Source organism: Dermacentor albipictus, unplaced genomic scaffold (genome assembly GCF_038994185.2).
Source record: "Dermacentor albipictus isolate Rhodes 1998 colony unplaced genomic scaffold, USDA_Dalb.pri_finalv2 scaffold_14, whole genome shotgun sequence".
NCBI lineage: Eukaryota > Metazoa > Arthropoda > Arachnida > Ixodida > Ixodidae > Dermacentor > Dermacentor albipictus.
In genome coordinates, this window is record NW_027225568.1 from 13057657 (window position 1) to 13078262 (window position 20606).

The 20606-nt window shown below is 44.8% G+C and overlaps 1 protein-coding gene across 1 annotated transcript in view; it reads left to right on the plus strand.

Annotated features, from left to right (window-relative positions):
* Positions 1 to 16225, plus strand: part of LOC135905862 (whirlin-like) — a 639865-nt gene extending 623640 nt beyond the window's left edge. Inside the window, exons 11-13 of the mRNA XM_065436976.2 lie at positions 3808 to 3939; positions 11098 to 11598; positions 15308 to 16225. Of these exons, the coding sequence (XP_065293048.2) occupies positions 3808 to 3939; positions 11098 to 11307 (342 nt within the window). The 3' untranslated portion in view covers positions 11308 to 11598; positions 15308 to 16225. The remainder of the gene's footprint in view (positions 1 to 3807; positions 3940 to 11097; positions 11599 to 15307) is intronic.
* Positions 16226 to 20606: the final 4381 nt, after the last annotated feature.

Consider the following 20606-nt stretch of genomic DNA (forward strand, 5'->3'; position numbering starts at 1 on the left):
CAGGATCTTTCTTCACCCACTGGCACATTCGTGTTCTACGGAAACAGCAGCCCACTACGCTTAAGCACACGCTGGCGTCTGTGAGCTTAGTAGCCAATCTAACCGAAATATCAAGGGAGCCTTACTCAGCGCAAGCAGTGGTGCGAAAATTCTTTTCGCTTTGTATTCTGATGGCCAATGACAGGCGAGGCTAGCAAGGCTTAGTGAGCTGCCGCACACCGAGAGAACTAGGGTTAAACCCGTTCGAAGCCGATGGACTATTAGCTCCTAGTATTTAATGCCATGCGTATTGCTATATTTATTTGTTATGTTATGAATTGCTCACATTTGCTCACATTGCTCACATTTGTTACAAATTGCTCACAGCCAGGGCGTATCCAGGCGTTCGGAGAAAGTTTAAGGCATCTAAAACGCGTAGCTTAGGTAACGGCTTCGACGAATTACGAAATCATACCTTAAGTAACCACACATTTTGACTGCGCCCCTCGATGAATTGCCACTATAGAAGGGCAGGTTAAATCGATACCCACGTGAGAGTGGCTACATCCTGTGGCTTGTATTCAAGTCGGCAATGTACCTTGGAAACGGGGGAGCCACTTAGCGTTTCCCGATCGCTATACCGCGCGTGCCCACTAACGTTAGCCAAGCTGTTTAGAGAAACAAAAGATTATATAACACAGACAAAGATACGATTTCGAGACCTGCTGTGTTCGCGAGTCAGAGACCTGGCGACCGAACACAGTAGATCTTAAAAACATGTCCTGCACCATCTTTTTCAAATCTATTTTATTTAGAAAGCTTGGCTAACGTTAGCTGGGATACCCTACAAAATGCTGCGGTGCTAAGCGCAAAATCAAGTCCCCACGTTTCAGACATATTTTATATTTCCTCGATGCTACAATATAAAAGCGCTCTTGCAAACGTGTCACTTTCGCCACGCTTTGCAGCCTGATTCGTCTCACGTGATGCCTATTGCCTCAGTCAGGCATCGGGCTGGGCATTAGTTCGTGCAAAAGTGAAAGTAATCCCTAATGTCACTATCCCTAAAGTATCGATGAAGGACTTCGCTGCAGTGAAAAAAGAACCATGAGCGCGATGAGTGTTATCAGTGTATATATCTGACGCCACAAGAATTCCGTGCCCTTGCATATGTTTCCGGCTACAGGAGTGATGGTCAGTGGCGTAGCAACAGGGGGGGCCGGGGGGCCGTGGGCCCCGGGTGCAAGGGGCCAGTGAGGAGGGGGGGTGTCATATACGTCTGAAGACACCCCTCTTTCCGCTGGCTACATCCGGGGAGGGGGGTGACAGAAGACCTATGGGCCCCGGGTGCCAGACGACCTAGCTACGCCACTGGTGATGGTGACTTTCGTTTTGGAAGTACCCCCTTTATGAAAGACCGTCGTCGTCCCTTTCCTCTAAGACGTTCAATAAGTATGGTAAGTTTTCAGCAGCCAATATCGCCGTTATTTACATTCATGTGTACGCAGGGCAGTAAACACGATGCCGGGCTGCATTAGGTGAATCGTGTGCAGGAAATCACAGCATGGACCCGCCGCAGTGGCTTTGCGGCTGTGGTGTTGCGATGCTAGACATGAGGTCGCGTGACCGAATCCCGGCCGCGGCGGCCGCATTTCGGTGGGGGCGAAATGCAAGAACGCCCATGTGCCATGAAGTGGGGGCACATTAAACATCCCCTGGGGGTCATAATTAATCTGTAGTCCCCCACTACTGCGTGCCTCATAATCAAATCGTGGTCTTGGCACGTAACTCCCCAGAATTTATTTCAGATTACAGCATGATAGTTTGCTTGAAAGATCCGATGGTTCGAAGTTTGACATGAAACCAGTGCACTTTGAAGGTACTGCTTATGAGTGCGAGCACGCTTTGCACGTCTTCTGTTCCACAAGTAGCATGTGGCACGTTCGCGCATATTGAGCCATTGAGAGTGTATCACCGCTTCGCGCCTGCTCACGACAGCACGCTGCGCCACTGAACTTATCCAGGTGCCATTACGAAGCAGCGCTAGCGGCAAGCATCGCGGAGGCAAATACAAAGTCTCCGCCATGGTCTGCGTTGCGGAGTGCGCACAAATGATAAGTCTTGTCAGCGTCACACAAATCGAACCACACGATTTGTGCTATTACTTGCTGTTCAAGGCAACAAGACCCGATGAAGGAATCCTGTAGCGCCTCCTGGCAACGTTGGTGGAGCTGCTTGGTGGAACCGCCAAGGAGCTGCTGTCGGTGCTCTTTGAAGGCATTTGTCGCAGAAATGTCATGACGAGATTGAAGATCCGTCGATGTAGAATGAGGGAATCACACTTGAAGTTGAGTGATGCGAAATTGAAAGTACCACGAGAAGTGTCGCATTCATAATACAACCTACAAACCACGTTTCACAGCAATGTTCTCGTAACGAAGGTACGGTTCCTAATCAGGGCTATGACCGCCATATGTCAGAACTGTTCATCTACATGTCAAGCCGCCAGAGGTGAATGTACAAGCTAGAAACGTACTGGGGGGTACCGGGGCTAAACGAGATGAGCCTCCCTCTCCTTCTGTGGATGCCTCATTATAACTGCCTCCTTACGGCTTCCTCAAAAACAAAGCCAACCCTACCGGAATCAAAGCGTTGTACTACTTTGTTAGCAGGGCATCTTGATAAAAATTTTGACGCACCACAACATAAAGGACTATGTTTGCTCCACGGCGCAATAAGTATTTAATGAGACAGAAATACCTTCTATACATGTTTTTTCACAAAGCAGGTTCACTGCATAAGTTGATTCGTAAAACACTCCATGGCCTACATTATTGTTTGACGTCCTGACGTTATACACTGGCGAATAGTCATGCACTGCGAAACACTGGCTTAAACGAAGTAGCTAATTTCCATGGGTGTCCTCAACAGCGCCGCATGCTACGCATTGTGAATTGGTGATTTGTTCACTTTAGGAAAAAATCATTCAGAACGAAGGACAAGGTACACGTAAAAATGAAATGAAATTAAGAAATAATAGCAACTCGTCTAGATCAACACTGCGATTGGCTTAAATTTACTGCATCTTTTAGGAAAAAAAGAACATGAGACCCTTGTTACCTTTCGCGCAACACTGTAGTGAAGACCCGCATATAGGCGAGAAAATTTTAAAAAGTGGATGTGAAAACAGAAATCGGACCACTTTCTACATGCAGTGATGTTGGCGTTCATTAGCAATGCATATAAATATCTCATATAAGCCACGAAGCTCTACAAGATAAGTACACGCAACATATATATTTGTTTCTGTGGCCGAAAAATTTGAGTTGTAAGATCATGCCTATATTTGATTAGTCCGCTAAAAAGCTTTAAGGATTAACTGGCTCATATAGTGAGGCGCAACAGCCAGTAAGCTTGTCATTGATGGAGTTCAGTGGCCAGGCTTTGAGAAGTACAAGTAAATATCTTCGTTTCTATCTGAAATGTGCTGGTTATTGAAAGCACTCTTTTTCGTGGCTCTGCGTGATATCCCAAATTATTTGCCTTCGCTTCACTTGTTCAAATAAACAATTGATATTCACTAGTGGCCTAGCGCCGTGAACCTGACATTGACGTTAAAAAAGAATGTTTCGCAATAATACCGCAAATGCCACAGGGAAAGAATAACGCACGAAGGAAATCTATCATTCATGTTCCTTCTGCATGCGGAGCTTATACGTGCGTGAACTTGTGATTAAGTGGCTTATCATGCTATGACTGTCGGCCACACAATCGAAGGTGTCGTTGGTGCTCGTTCATGCAACGTTTAGGGAGAACTTTTTATCGCAGGGCCACCGGGTGGAGGAACTGATGGATGGGCGGATACGTGTGACGGTACGACGAACCAAACCCGTGCTCGGCATCGCCATCGAGGGCGGCAACAACACATCGCAGCAGCTGCCACGCATCATATCCATACACGTATTTATTTCTTCATTGATTAAAAGTACTTTCAGGGCCCAAGGGCACTACAGAAAGGAGAGGGGGAAAAGTGGCAAGACATGCAGCTAAACAAAATTACAAGCGATTTGCAAGCGACAATTACAAGCGATCTTGAACTCTTGGTCATCAGTTATGCAGGCCATTGTGGAGGGAAGGTGGTTCAATGCGATTCTTCTTCTAGGAACAAAACAGTCATTACACAATTTTGTGCGACAAGACGGTAGACCCAACTTGATGCGACGATCGGTCCTTGATGATATATAATGAGGCGGATGAAACAGATTGTCCTTCAAATCGTTGTTACAATAAACGATTTTGTGAAAAAGGTTAAGGCGAGATGACTTTCGACGCAACGAAAGGTCAGGGAGGTTTAGGGTTCGCTTCATAGATGTGACACTGGAGTGACGTGAATAATTCGATAAGATGAGACGTGCTGCGCGATTCTGAATGTCTTCAAGACTGAAGGAGTGTAGTCTGAGTAGGATCCCATATGGCGCATGCATACTCTAATTTAGAACGTACCAAGGTTTTGTAAAGTCTTAACTTCAGGGACAATGGGGCAACAAAATGTTACGACGCAGATAACCAAGCATGAAATTCGCGTTGTTGGTTACATATTCGACATGCGTATTCCAAGAAAAATTTGAAGAAATGTGAACACCAAGCTATTTATAACTGTCAACAAATGGATGGATGGATGGAAAAACGTACTATAATACGGTTCACCGGGATGTGCACTAGCACGCACAGTTGGTAATGGAATAATATTGAGGGAGTAAGTACGCGGACAATGGGTGGTGTTGTGGCGAGAAATTTGCATGCTTCTATATTTAGTTGTATTAGGTGTCATGAGCCATTTACTGCACCATTCAAATACCCTATCTAGATCGCGTTGCAAATTGAGATAATCGGCACGGTTTGTAATATTCTGGTAAACTACGCAGTCATCTGCAAACAGTAGGACAGTTGACGAAGAAAGGCAAGTAGGAAGATCATCAATATAGGTCAAGAAAAGCAGAGGAGCCAAAACGGACCTTTGCGGGACACTAGGGGTGCAATCTTGTACGCATTCCAAAATAGAACGGAGGCGGTCGGTTCCTTACGTCACGAAATAGGCGGTATGTTCCGTTCCGTTCGTCCGATAGCAGACCACACGCAATGATTGACAGCAGATATCACGTCACAATTGACGTCATGGCGTTCGGCACGGTTCAAATTGACGAATCGTATTTGGCTCGGTTCCGCCTCCGTTCTATTTTGGAACGCGTACAAGATCGCACCCCATATGTTACCGCAGAATTAGGTGAACCGGAGTCATTCGCCGTCACATGCTGACTACTGTTAGAGAGAAATTCCTTAATCCGTGCAAGTACACTGGGTTCCATGTTAAGTTGATTAAGCTTGAAGATAAGTAGATCGTGTGAGTCAAACGCTTTAGCAAAACCTAAATATATGCAATCAGTATCAAAGTCATGATCCGCGTTAGTAAACAAGTCGTTGGTAAAACATAGCAAGTGCGTTTTGCACGAAACTGCTTTAAGGAATCCATGCTGATAAATGCTGAAGAAGGAATTGGACTCGAGGAATTCAATGAGCTGCGAGTACATTATATGTTCTAGGATTTTACTGGACTGGATGTTAATGATATGGGGCGGTATTATTGGGGAAATGTACATTACCAGATTTATGCACAGGGACCACCTTCCCTATCTTCCATTCTGAGGGCAGTGTAGGCATCTGTAATGACTGTTCGAAAAGCTTTGACAATATCAATGAAGAATAAACTTATGTACACTTCAACACTTTTGATGAGATACCATCTGTACCGGCCGATGAAGACACTTTTAAGTTGACAATCAGCCTTTCCACACGAACTGCATCAATAGCGATGGAATCCATTGGTAAGAAGTTGGTTTTGGTATATGCGGAAATACTGTGGGGGTGCTCTTATGAAAATGAGTAACAAACACATTGTTCAGAACATTGCAGCATACGCTTTTGAACTACTGGAGCATTAGTGTCGATTAATTGAATGTGTGTCCTTTTAGTACCGTTAATAATGCTACAAAATTTACGGGGGTTAGAACACAGTGCCAACGGAAGAGTTTTGTCAAAGAATTCCTTCTTGCCTTTTGAAAGTGCAGTACAGAATTCTCTGTTAAATCATTTATAGCAAGACGAGTGGTCTGTTCTGGCTGTTAATTTTGCGCATCGAAATATTCGCTTCTTTTTGTTGCGCATGCGCTTTAACATGTTATTAAACCATGGAGAGCGAGTACTCGACGAAACTTTTCTTTTAGGTACAAAACCATCAATTAAAGACAAGAGTTTGCTTTTATAAAGCAACCAGATGTCCTCGACCGATCGCTGCTCAAAACCGGAAACCCATCGATCAACAAAGGCCTGCAATTTGCTATTCATTCCACTAACGTCTGCGTTACCTTAGTCTTGGATGAACCCAGTTTTTTTTTGTTGGAAACCTCTGCCCGTAGAGTGAATTATAGAGTGGTCGCTAATTCCCGGTGAATGAGTTAAGCAAACAGCGAAGTCTGATGCAGTGGTAAGTATTAGGTCTAGAATATTAGCGGAAGTGGGAGTTATGCGAGTGGGAAAGTGAACGAGCTAGCTAGCTAGGTTGAAGTCCTGACAAAGTCAAAAATTCTTTGCTTTCCGCTGACTTCTGTTTTAAGGAGACCGAGTCTTTTTCCCACCTGATGCCAGGATAGTTGAAGTCGCGAAGTATGAAGCGGGCGGATTTTGGGTAGCTGACGAACAGCTGATTGGCAACATCGTGCAGTTCATTACAGAAAGACAGTGATGCAGTTGGTGGCCGATAACAGACACAGAAAAATTATTTCGCGAGAATCAATGAGCACGCACACACACACACACGAGCTCAAGTGAGAATACAATTGGAATGACATGAGAAGCAGGAGTATCGGCAACCGCCAGCAGAACACCACCACCATACCGGTAATCACGATCACATCGGTAAAATATGCAGGCCTTTTCACAGTCCAAAATTTCTTCATTTTTAAGTTTTGCAGAAAGCCGACAGACCAATAATATCAGCACGTACGCCCTATAGCGAACGTCCTCTCCGTAAACGTTATTGTAATGTTGTTTTTTGTCGTTAGTCGTGCATGTAAACACGAAAGACGTCAATCAAAACTTTGAAAAAAAATTGTAGGTACCCCCCTTTCTTTTTCATTTCCACTGACTTTTCGTAACATCATGGACAAGCGCCCTCATTCCTAACTCAAGGATAGACACCCAAGTTTCTTGGACTTAACATCTGTAAAGGTGCGGATACAGTCTGGCGTTTCCAGCGCGCCAGGTAGTGCCTGGTGAAGTCGGATAAGTCATGCCAGCGACGCCAGCATCTCCAAAAATTTGTCTCCCGTGTACAGTTCAGCCAGTTGAACTTCGCCCGGAGCAGCGCGCGGCGATCAGCTGTTGCCAGAGCGTTTTTAATACGTAAGCATTCTAGAGGAACTTCCCTCGGAAATATGTCCCTCTGTCTGTAATACGTGTCCCATGAAGATATACAAGGGGATCGTCTTTAAGCTTTCTGAAATATTTAAAGATAACGTGTGAAGATCGAATAAAATATAGCTTAAGGAGGAAAATTATACTAGGAGGCAGACATTACTAGCACAATAAATTGAAACAGATATTCTAATGCACAAAAATCTACTAATTATATATTGAATTAGTTACTATACGGCACGTATTGCAGTTTACGAATTGTACCAGGTGAGTTTGCAAGGCGCATCCACTTAGAATGAATTCCCAGAATGACGTTAGTTTGGAGGTATGCGCCATCAAACTTGCCCTAAAAATGCACTGTTGTGCTACTTACTTGTTTTAAAAAATGCTCCTTTAAGCATTCGAGCACAAAATTAACTGGAACGCCGATGTATCTTGTTCCATACATTTGAGAAATAATATCTGGAAACTGGTGTCATCCTGGAAATTCGTTTCAAGCGGATACGTCTTGCAAACTCTACGGCTACAATTCGTAAATTGCAACGTGCCCTAAGGTAATTAGTTAGGAGATCAATCAGGACATTATCTTAATTAGTTGAAATTATGTTTAGATTTCTCGTGCTAGTAATGTCCGCCTCCTGGAATGATCCAGCTCAAGGACAAGAGGCCATCTGTCACAGGCGATTAATTAATGGTATTGGATTAATGGATTAAGCTGGTACAAGTAATAGTAAATAATATAACCGAAGCATAATTAAGCTAATTGACATTGTATATTGAATTGATATTGACATCTCTTAAGCCCAATCAATAATAATAAGGGTAGTGAAGATTAATTCATATTACGTAACTATAATTCAGATGTATTACGATTACATTATTATCGCCCAATAAGATTAATTCCCAGTAATTGGGTTCACCAGTTAGGTAACTGGAACTTGCCGCACCATACGTCGTCCTTGACGCAGTGAGCCGCGTTGTGCGTAACTGCGCCACTGAGCCAATCATTCGCTGCATGAGTGCAAGAGAAGTGACTGGAAATACTGCTTACGTATTATATAACAAGTCCAACGAGGGAGTTCCTGCAGTGCTTTTTTTTTTTCGTTTTGCGATGGCACAGACTTACTTTTTTCTGTCTCTCACAGTGCACTCTCCTCAGTGCACGCAAACTTTACACTCTTAAAAAGTTCGCACCCTTTGGGGCTTATCTTGTCCCACAACGATAATTGTCATATTCCTTGCTTTAGTTTCCTTTCTTGAAAACTCAGCGCTTGCTAGTTTCCTTATGAGAATGCTGCGTCACGCTGATAACCCGCAAGCCGTTCGTGACTATTAAGTACTGGGCTCGTAGCGGAAAGGAAAGAATGGAAGTGCGGGCAAGACAGATGACGATGATTGTTTGGGGACCAGATACGACACAAATGGCATAATTTTTTTAAGAGTGTAGCCGAGCGGGCTGCCCTCCAGCCATAGAGCTTCATACAATAATTACTAGAGGGTACTCAGCGCTCCCGTCTACATAAGATGCAATCGGTGCGGTTCAATCAGCATGGAAATTCTGGTAAGTAGTACATAAATTTGCCTAGACTTCGTCTATCTGGTTTGAAATGCCTACGAGACCTTGTAAACTTATCATTTATAACAGAGCACTGCGTAGTAAATAATTAAATATATATTGACATTGTTCGACGGCAGGATTCAAACACAGGACCACAAGCACAGAAGCCCGATATTGAAAACGTCTGGATCGACAAGCGGCATAGAACGCCCTTATCAATTTCTCGCGGGCAAGCGAGCGTGTTGAGACGCTTGGCGCGTTTCAATTTGCCCACCTCGAGAGGTTGAGCCGCAGCAATTAGTAGAGATTGTGCGCGTTTGCGGAGTATCCTGCACTTAGAAAAGCATAGGTCGCTTTGAAATTTAGGACAATGAAGACAGATAAAGCGCTATAAACAAAGCCACAAGTACGTCTGAATCCACAAGTACGATCAGACAAATCCATCTACTGCCCATCATTCTCGCGGTGGCTGAATGATGCCAGAGTTCCCTCTAGTAATTATTGTATAAACTCTATGCCGCCAGCCAAAGCCATCGCGCGATGCACTCTGGTCTAGCGGCTCCGGCGTGAGATGCGGCACGTTCTATTCCCGCGCCGGCCGCGTCGAAGCGCTCTGAACGCCACCGGTGTCACTGGCGTCGCCGTGACGCTAGACTGCTATTCGGCGGAGCGTCGACTTTTCACCGGCGTAGCATAACCACAGAACACCTATACAAACTTAGAGAAGGGAAACTGTACCTTCCACAGTGCAACGGAAACAAGGGTAGCGGTGGCGTTGCGAACTAAAGTATGTGACCGAGAGATGGCGCTGGCACTATTATCATCGTCATTACCTAGTGAGCAATATGGCCGCTACGTTAGCGGCTGGTGGGGTTCGTGGTGCTGCTCGATCGCTGGTTTTGGTTGTTTTGCTACCGCTTTCGGAGCTGTGTTCGTGTGTACGATACTCTAAAATGACTATCGATACCTTTATTATATCGCCAGGTGACCGGGAGGCCTCAAATGGCAAAAAAACACGTCAGACAAGTAAGCTTACATTGTTTATTGTCAATCGTGAATGAAGCAGTACATGCCCACAATTTTAGTACAGGTCAGGTGGAGCTAATGTTGTCAGTTACTGAGTTTACAACATACAGAAACACGGATAGTAATCTATTTAACGGAATTGAAAGCTGAATTCGAGCGAAGTTTTCTTATCGCGTTTGGCGTGCCGCTAAAGCAAGGACAACGATATTGTGCTCGCCTACACTAGTACTTTTGTTGCATACAGTGCTGCGTGACGTGTCCAATACTACATGTATGTTGTCGGCCTTCGACAATTTCAGCTAGATTTAAAAAAAGAACATAAGAAGTGCTCAGCAAACATGTACTGTCAGTAAGGTAAGCTCGAGCTGCAATGTCGCATTGTTTTCATAACACATTGGCGATAGGCGCGAAGTTTAGAGGGAAAAAAACGTTATGCTAAATTTTAGATCACATATTGTGTGTTCTTGATATTTCTACTGCACATTTAGTGTTCACGTGCAGCAGTAAAGGCTGCCTGTGAAATATTGCCCTGGTCACCATAACTTGTTTGCCAGCGCGGTATACAAATTCAGGTGTATCTCAACATATATGGTGTATCTTTATTGTTTTACTGCGAATTTCCTCTTATCTGACTAGTACTGAAGAAAAAATTTCTAACCGAATTTCTATTTCTATAGCGTTGTAATATGAATTATAGCAAATATGATAAAGTATTGTGAGGTGCTCTCTCAGTAGTATAAGTTAGCTATTGCCAGAATTTTTTGTTTTTGGAGCGAAATGACATGATTGAAATTTGTTGCTGTTTTCGTTGCCCTGAGTAGAAGTTAGTAGCCACTGTGACTGTGCATAAGCGCCAATATATTTCGGACTTAACGGTTTTCATAGATAATATCGTAAGTGATTTAGTATTCCTGCAGCACGGAAAAGACCATTTCGTAATTATGTATGTGCGGTGTCCATGAAATATTTTCATAGATCACCCTTGATACCAAGGTATACCGTTAGGCCAAGTTCTGTGAATTGTCAACTAACTATAACTTTCCTTCCATACTGGTACACTGCAGGATTCTGGGGCAGCGAGTGAAGCTGGCGGCCTGCAGACGGGCCACGTGATACTTGAAGTTCAGGGCGTGTCCACACGCAGGATGAGCCACGGTCACGTGGCCAAGATGATCGCCGATGCCTACTACGGGAGCCCCGATGGAGTGTCCCTACTCGTTGGCCAGGGTCCGGCCAGACCTCGCCGGCAGTCCGTCATGATCGTCGATGACTAGGACTTCAACCAATGCACGGCGTTCGGGCCTCAGTTGGGCCCGCTTCGCGTGCGCCCACTAGCTCAGCCTTGGACTGTCAATCTCATGTTCCTGAACACCGACTAGAAAATATTATACGGCGTTGTTGTGCGGCAAGTTGCTGCTAGGCAGCTGCAGAGCGATACGCAAGGAATGTGCAAGGACCACGACAAGTTCGCGTTGATCTATGTTCGATGCGTCAGTACGAGTGTCCAGTTTCGCTGTCAACGAGGTCCTTGGACATGGTCACGGAGGATTAGACGCCGCATTTAGGTTAGTATAAACAGTTTAACATATGAGTACAAAAGTATTGGATTCAACTAACCAGCAAGGGCAAAAATCTTCAAGTTGCTTAATAGACAGTGATTCGCTTTCACTAAAATCCAAGCAATTACAACCCCTCAGCCAACACTTACGTTCTTGTGCGCCAGAAAAAAATGGACATACGTAATTTCGAAATGTTGTTCATCTCACATAATCATTGCACACTGTTACCCGTATGAAATGTATTAGTATGGGTTTTAGTATTAGTATTAGTATGGATCGTCGGCAGATTGTCGGCGTTGGTACAGTGTGACAGAGGCGCCGACACGAAGGAAAAAACGCGATCGCGGACAGTCGGTAGACCGAAATCGGTGTCGGGTTGGCCTAGTGTGAGTAGTACTGGGTCTTTCTGTTGGCTCTTTTCTTTTATTTGTATTTCCTTTTCTTAATTTTTGCGCTACAAAATGATGCCTTAAAGAGAAGTACAAGTTAGGCCAGGAAATCGATTGCACTTGCTCAGCCACATAGCGTGCATGCTGCAGTGCTGTTTCATGTCCCATAATTTGACTCCAAACACTAGAACACTTGTTATACGAGTTTGGCGACGAGAAAAAAAATAACTGGCGACTAGAAAATAAATATTTGGCCAAAAAATGCTGCATGAAATACATGAAACCTAGCCGGAACAATCCATTATGTAGGGAGTTTCCTTTTATTTCGAACACTGCGTGACAAACGTAAATGTAACTTTATACAGAATCACACATTCAAAACAGTGGGCGAGGAAGGAAAGCGTCCGCCTTAACCATGGAGCAGGATAGACAGGAACGCCGACTCCAATCGTCTTGCAGGAGCAGATCCTGCAGCAGCAATCGCCGAGTTTAATGTCCCCACGTAGTAAAAACACCAGGATTTTACTAACGCTTTAGCCGGGGACCAGCCTCCACTCCGACGGAGGCCGGTTCCCGGCGGTAACATCTGTAACATCCTGGTATTTTACAATGTTCGTTTACTCTTCGCCCTGCAAGATGTTTCATTTAACTTGAGCCAAACTTTAAAGATATGCAAATCTTATGTAGCTGGACAGAACCAAGGTATTGTTCCTTGCCGTCGCTTGGAGATAATCACATTATTTTCTGCATTCCAGCTAATTCGGCAATGAGACACGCTCACTTAATAAGCTTCTCAATCATTATAATTAGACGAAAAGTGTCGATGAAGAAATTGCAGAGCAACATGAAAAACTCCCCATACAGCTTTCTGTTGCTCAATACGTTCTATATAAAAGTGTTTAACCGAGCGTGAAAGAAGCCCGCGAACACACGCAAAGTGCCTCGAGCGGCCAGTCGCGCAGCAATCCTTCAAGTAGAAAGATGCCTTGCTTGCTTCTTTTCTCTATTTTTTTTTCTCGCGATGCTGGTGCAGGTGCGCATCAAACAGTCACCGAAACGAAAACTTCTCCAGTCCTTTGCCATGCCAAGATTTACAGCCGGACACAAAACACTTCATCGTTTGCTGTTCTCCAGTACCACCTCTTCAAACACGAACATCAACATATATCGTTTCGTCGGGCATGGTTAAACATACTGAGGGATAATTCTTGCTAGTTGACAAATAACCGAACGCGAAGAGTGCGCAGCACGTAACATTCACAGCTATGGGGTACAGCGACACTTCCACGCTAACGTTCGGACGTAAAAGACGAGTGCTTCTGTAGTGTCGTTTTGTGCAACTTTACTTTTCGTCTGCTTTCACCTAGGACCTGTAGAAATGATTCGCGTACGCGCAGGAAAAGCAATTATATGTGTTTACTTGCACATTTTTTTTCATTTGTGCATGCATATCTTTTTGTTTGATTGCTGTCGAATCGACACGGGGACGGTGGGAGGGGGGGGGGGTGATGACCGTGTTTCTTTCAGACCACACGTTCTACGCGCGCCGCCTCGCCGTGTCTGAGGCACCGCCTCCACCTTCCGCCACTCTAGCACATGCGCACATGAAACAAAGCATTAGAATTATCCCTACGTGCCTCGGCTGACGGCGTTATGCGAGAAAAAAGGCATGCAAATTTAAAAGAATGGGAAGAAAGAAATTGGAAGTGAAAATCTGTACGATAACACAAAGGGCCGTGCCTTGCTAGTTGAAGCTCGAGCTGGTTGCCTAAGGTCAAAAACATACCGGAGCAAATACTCGCAACTAGATGAGGCGTGTATATCCTTGAACGAAAAAACCAGTCAAAAACACAAAGGACAAGAGGAGAAGTTCACACCACATACAGCCAAACTACCGAGGCCACGCAGCACATCCTTATGGAATGCGAAGGGATTCACCCAGTAAGACCCGTAGGTAACGTAAATCTTCCAGAAGCGCTCTGATTTGAAGTGGACGGAAGCATCAACCAGCCGAGATAAGCAACAAACGTTCAGTGTATTAGTGCAGAAGAGCATGAAAGAGATTAATATGACCGGATCTGTTGCAAGCGGTACAAGGTAGATTGAGAAGTTTTGAAGAAGAGCAAAACAAAGAGATGTATGCAAAAATGCTGGAATGAAAAGCATGCATAGTATGCCTGGTCAACTCAAGCAGGCTTGGTGACTGTTCGCCAGTGACCCTTTTCAAAGCGGAGGCCAAGAAATCATCATCATCAACTTGTTCTTCTTCAGGCAGATAGGCAAAAAAGCTAAATAGGGATGGATGTAGTGAAATCTTATTAAATCAAGCAGGTTTGTCCCAACCCGTTTTAAAGGGGATACCAATAAACTTATTAATTATCATTCTCATCAAGTGGGCCGAGCACGGCAGTGAAGGAGAAAGCATGTGCGAACACGACAAAGGGGAGTGGAGGGAGAGAGCAAAGAAATGAACGGAGACGTCCGGCGTCCGTGTGTCACAATTTGTCCCGAAACAATGCGATGCGCGGCGCCAGAGTCGCCTCTCCTGTCTATCGTACTCCGTGGCCTGGGGATTGACGCAGATAAATTCTTTTGTCGACGGACTGGGTCCAGCTGAGGCTTCCCTTGTTTTTCGTGTGTTTATCACTTCCTTCTTACGTATTCCTGTGGCCCGGTTTTATTCAGTAAGCAAAATAGTGACACGAAATTGATGAGAAGCGCAGCTTTGAATATGCCTGCGCCAGCGACCGCCCGAACACGCAGTGGCGTAACGATTCGAATTTTATCGCGTAGCCAGACTTGCAATAATGCTAATTTAATTTGGCGGATGCGACTATCGAATTTCGGAGGCGTGGCTTAAGTAAAGGTCATGGCGTAGTCTACTTAGTGGTAGAATAAGTGAAGTGAGCCAATTGTTCAGAATTGTTTGATGTGTATTGTGTTTTTTCTCTATTTGATGACTGAGAGTAACGAGTAACAGGGTTCGAGTAGCGCTCGGATGTTTGAGAGGGACGAGATGAAAACAGAAAACTTCGGACTGAAGCATTTTTCGTGAATATTCGTCAAGCAGTGCAAGCAACAGTCGTGACACTTATTCTTTATAAGACGGCAGTGGCACCTGCAGTCGCTTCACTAAATGCCAGAGTATTGTTCAACGGAACAGGTAGCGCACGTGAAGCTTGGCGAGTCGTAATTTGAGAGCTATCGACTCAGCTTATCCGATAAATTACACCGGCTTTTCCTCCAAGTTTGTGCACTGATATTCTGAACTTTGCGAACACTGTGAAAATGTGTGTTGTCTGACATTATGTGCGCTCTGCTTTCAGCCTGAAGTCCCTGCAGCAGCCGCATCCTTGGCTACCCTTCCCGAATATCGATTAACGCAGCGCACAGCGGAAGCGGTTGCCTCGCCTAGAGGCTCAATGGCGAACGTTGCTGGCGACCACCAGCGCAGTCTCCCCCCGTCACTGCAGTGTCCTGTTTTCGTAACCAAGGCGACACAACTGGCGACACTTTTATGAACATTTTATTACAAACTATAAGCTGCATCTGATATCACGGCACAGTGGAATGCAAAATAACTGCTTCGGGTTATGCCTGCCTGCACCAAGTGCACTACTTGGGATGCTAACGCGAAGGCTTGGAAGCTTCTACCGTGCCGCTGCGAGTAGCGGCCGCTCGAGCAATGATGCTGCCTTATTTGTTATCTGTACGCAGTGCAAGTCTGTATATCTTGCTTATAGATATCGTTTCGAGGGCCCTGACTTGCGGCCATTCTGCACAACACGTGTACATTTAAAGAGTGTATGCAGCGCCACTGTTTGCTTTTTCCTCCACCAAGTATAGAGGAAACCATCAGTAATGAATTTCTCTCTGAGACATTATGTTGCTAACAGGTTCTTCGTGTTCTGTAGCTGTATTATCATTTCGCATTATCCTAGGGAGAAAAAAAAAAGCGCAGCATGGTATGATCAGGATTGAATATGGTAGACACGGTTTATCTGGCGCACTTAGAATTTCATATGGTGCACGGGTCTCACACGAAGTTATCATGACGCCGTGGCCACATGTTATATGTGAAGTATATTGCGGTAATGATCAAATTTCTGCGGATTATCAGAAAGCTTCGTAAGCGCAGTTTTCCATAGCGGATGACTTATTAACTTTGTTCTTGATTTACACAAGGTTATATAAAAAAATTTGGCGGGATTTCTAGCTCCTGCTGCCTCTTTGAAACTAGTGGTAGCTTCACGCTACTACATTGCTCGACGGGCTAAAGCGAGAAATACAATAATTTTTGTCGAACCGATAGCAACTAATTAGATATACAAATTTAGGTTATATCAGCTAGGCATATTCTAAAAGCAGTGCAGGTCACTGGAAAGCAGCACAAGCATAAAGGTCATCGTCACATCTCTGCTCTCCAGCTACCATCTGTTGTCGTTGGAGCTGCATTTAGATTGTAGACCTCGATACAGGTACATATAATGCACTTGCGCAAATTACGCTTAGCCATTGACTAACTAGCGCAAAGGTGCCCTATGCCAAGACACTCATGACAATGCGCACCTTTACTATAAATGGGCTCTAGACAATCAGATTTCCTATCACCGCATTCACATGACAGTTGTGATTTTAGCGTGCATTTTACACTACGCCCTTCAATGACCGCAAATAGAACTTAGAGAGGTTAGTACTTCTGTTCAGCACTTGATTATGCTACCACAAGTAGCTCAGTCACTGATTATACGATCATCTCACGGAACCGTGGAGAACCCTTCTTCGAGCCCGTTTGTTCAAACTTCTTCCAATGGGGTAAAATTTCGGATAGTGAAATCAAATCGTATTTCCAAGAAGCACCGAGAAGTTACTAGCTTTATAGAAATATGAAGGATTAGGCACGCGTAGTCCGAAAATATTAGAGTACCGGCAACTCCGTTATACGGCAACTGCTTGCTCCACATTTAACTTCATTTTCGAGCATTATTGAGTATGTTTTCTCCGCTAGCGCCCGAACAGAGGGCACGTACTCCTTTTGGATTTAGGAGCTCAGCAACGACTTATATAACTGTGAAGAGTGCTCAGAGCACACGCCAAGTTCTGAGCAAATGCCCGTGCTGCTTCCCACTATCTCCGCTCCGCTGCCACAACTCCAACACACTTCTTTTCGTTTGACATTATGTGCTTGTTGTATCTGCTTTCCTACAGATTATACGTCTGCTAAGAGATTAGCACTTCTTCCTTCGTAGTTGGCTCAGCCATAAGTTTTGACTTTCAGTGCCAGTTGTACAGGCGACCGGGAGAAGGAGATTCGGCGGTAACGTTTTATGACGACCGGCCTGTCATAATGGCGATGGTCCCGGGCGCGGTACTTCAATGCCACCGCTCAGACCGGGCATGCTTTTGTATTATTCGTGTGCGAAATCTACACGCGGAGCTTTAGCTCGGATGCTCCTATCTAAATACATGTAAAAGGAGAATTCGTTTTTGACAAGATCTGTGGCATTTAGCAGAAATACTTAAAATGTAGTGACTGTTGGTTTCCAACTTTGGTTTAGGTCGTTAATTTTTTTATTAAAATCTGGCAAAAATAAAATTTGAGAAAACGAGACTATCAAGTTTATAACTTTGTAACTCGGCAATAAAAAAAATTATATCATAATTCTGTGAATTGCATCTAATAGTAACTCTAAAGCAGACAAAATTCATGTTACACATAAATCCTAAAAAATCTAGTGATGTAAGTACAACGTTTGCAGAACCCTCGTAAACAACGTAACAAATTCACGTAAGATATAAAGCGACGCATCAAATTAGTCCGCTTTGAATGATCTAATGGTTGCCGTATGCAGTACCGCGATGTCTTTCTTGAAGCACAGGTATTAATTTGTAAATTTCATGCTTTTATGTTTTTAAAACCCCAATTCTTTAAAATTATTTCAACAAAATTCAGTCGCTAAATCGAAATTCCGTTTCCAACAGTCCCTAGACTAATTTTTTACTCTGAAATACAACACATTTCATGAACATCGGTCCAGGAGTTATCTCACATACGCATTTTGCGTTTCACAAGTATTCGAATACATCGCGTAGAAGCTAGTCCCGAACTAAAGCTTCCTGTGCCGCCGGAAACGCGGCGTTGTCGTCCACCGTTGAACTTGGCTTCGGCAAAAAAGATTTTCGTGCGACACATAACCAAGCCGTTCATGTGACGCAAGGAACTTACTGAAATAATTGAATTCTTTAAGCTAAAATACAAAGAAACATCGCAAACTAGGACTTACACACATCCTCCAGGCGTAATAGCTCTCGGATTGTAATTTTAATATGCGAGAAAACATAATTTTGTTACGCGAAAACTCAAACAATCCCCTTTTCCAGTGCTTCTACAATGCACAAACTGGAGACGGTGTCCGCCATTTGCGCACGCTGGCGCGTAAAAAACTCAAGAGTCCAGGGAGCGGCGCGCCCGCTTCCTTGAAAGACTTCCAGATGACGCTCACCTCCGCCGCATCGCGACTCATGAAAGAGGCCGAGTTTCGGCCAGAAAGCCAGCCTTCGTGCGTAGCGTTCGCCGCAAGCGTTTCCCGGTAAACATTACGGTTACATACGCCGCAGTTACCAGGAGGCGTGAGAAGCAGTCACGGATCTTTGAATGCTATCGCGTTCCACTCTTAAAAGCAAAGCTTAAGCGTACTCCAAATTTTTGTTTCTCGGTGACGCTGCAGCCGATTGTAGCGCTGCTTGCCATACACAAATAAGTATAATTCTCATCGCCGGCTCCGAAATAAATTATTAAATTATGAGGTTTTACGTGCCAAAACCACCATCTGATTATGAGGCACACTGCATGGGGTGACCCCTGAATAATTTGGACAACATGGGGTTCTTTAACGTGCACCTGAATCTAATTGGACGGGTGTTTTCGCATTTCGCCCCCATCGAAATGCGGCTGCCGTGGCCGGGATTTGATCTCCCGACCTCGTGCTTAGCAGGCTCTGAAGTAGCTGTCTTTGTTCCTACTGTAAAATTCATACAAAATCCATCCTACACTGATACTTCAACCACACCGGGGATCTACAGCGTACATGCAATGTTCCATTCAAAAACAACCACCATAAAAAGGGTGGAAGCTCGGGTGCGTTGGTAATGGTAGTTCATGGCGGTGTTTTCTGCAGCGCACGTGTGGCTTTAGGAAAAGTGCAGAGAAGAAAGAGCGCTGACTTCCAACTGAATTTTATGTTCGAGAAGAGCAGTATATAAAAAGGTGTCTAAAAAATAATAACAAAGTCAGGGATCAAAAATGCGAGTAAACTCACTTATAGCCCGTGCCCACGATTGACCCTAAACCCGGTCAACCAATCACGGTCAAGGCGTGATCCCCTTATTGATCAGTGCGCTGTACTGGTACTAGAAATAGAACCAATCTACACGCTCGGTGACTGCTGCGTAAGCACCCCTTCTATCGCACTATGACGCTTGTCACGCCGCTTCCCATTCCGAATTAAGACCACAGTTCTTTGATGCCTGCATAGCCTCTATTCATTATTTGCTTACCCCATCGGAACAGCCGACAGTGCTTCCGGTGAAAACTGCGATAGCAATGAAACCATCAAGCCCTTTCGCTGTTACCCTCCCTACGGCGCACAAAGGCGGTCCCGCGCGACCATGCTATAGCGCGTCTGGATGGCTGGCGCTTACGGAGCAGCCCATTTTGGAGTTCTAGACAGCATGGTCGTCACGCGAGAAGACGATGAAAGCACTACTGAGCCACCTGCTTCAAGTGACTTAAACGACTCTAATAGTTCCGTACTTTCAGTTGTGCGTTTCTCCACGTTCTCTTTTAATTTTTGATGTCTTTCCTTATTCCTCCCTTACTGTAGGTTAACAAACTGGACTTTTCCGGTTAACTTCTCTAAATTTCCCATCTCACTTCTCTGTCTCCCTCTCGAAAATGCAGTTAAGGGTGGGGTGCTGCCACAAGAGAAGTTGGTGTCTCTTCGAATGACTATTGCATAAACGAGCGTCTAACTTTCAAGGGGAAGCAGGAATGCGCACTCGTACACATGTTTACGCCATAAGTGCGTTGCTGGCGGTTACAGCGTGCAGCGTCGTGCGTAGAGAAAACCTCCACTAGTTCAGGACCGCCTTGGCTCAGCATGAACACACCTTGCCGCCCTTTTACTCTTCATAGAGAAGCAAGTGTTATGACCTATCATTTTACCAATAATACACCGTGGCCCTGGCCCCATATTTCTTTCTAGTTAAAAAAAAAGGTATCTACCGTACAGCTTTGAAAAAGCGCTCTGCTGTACTTGGCATTTTCGCCCTTAATTAACTGGTCGCTCGCCGGTGCGGGTTAGTAGCTGTGAGGATGTGCTGCCGAGCAAGGCATCAAGCGTTCGATTGGCAGCCATGGGGGCCGCATTTCGATAAATGCTAAATGGCAATGCAATAGGGGGGAAATGCTGCTCTGCTGAGCATGCGGTGCGCGTAAAAAAACATCTTAGGCAGTGAAAATAATTCTGAGCTCTTCAAAAGACCTTAGGCCCCTGTGCTGCGTTGGGACGTTAGGCCTTGCTCATGGCTCGATGAGTATAATGTGGTGCTTTCGAAAAGCGGCCG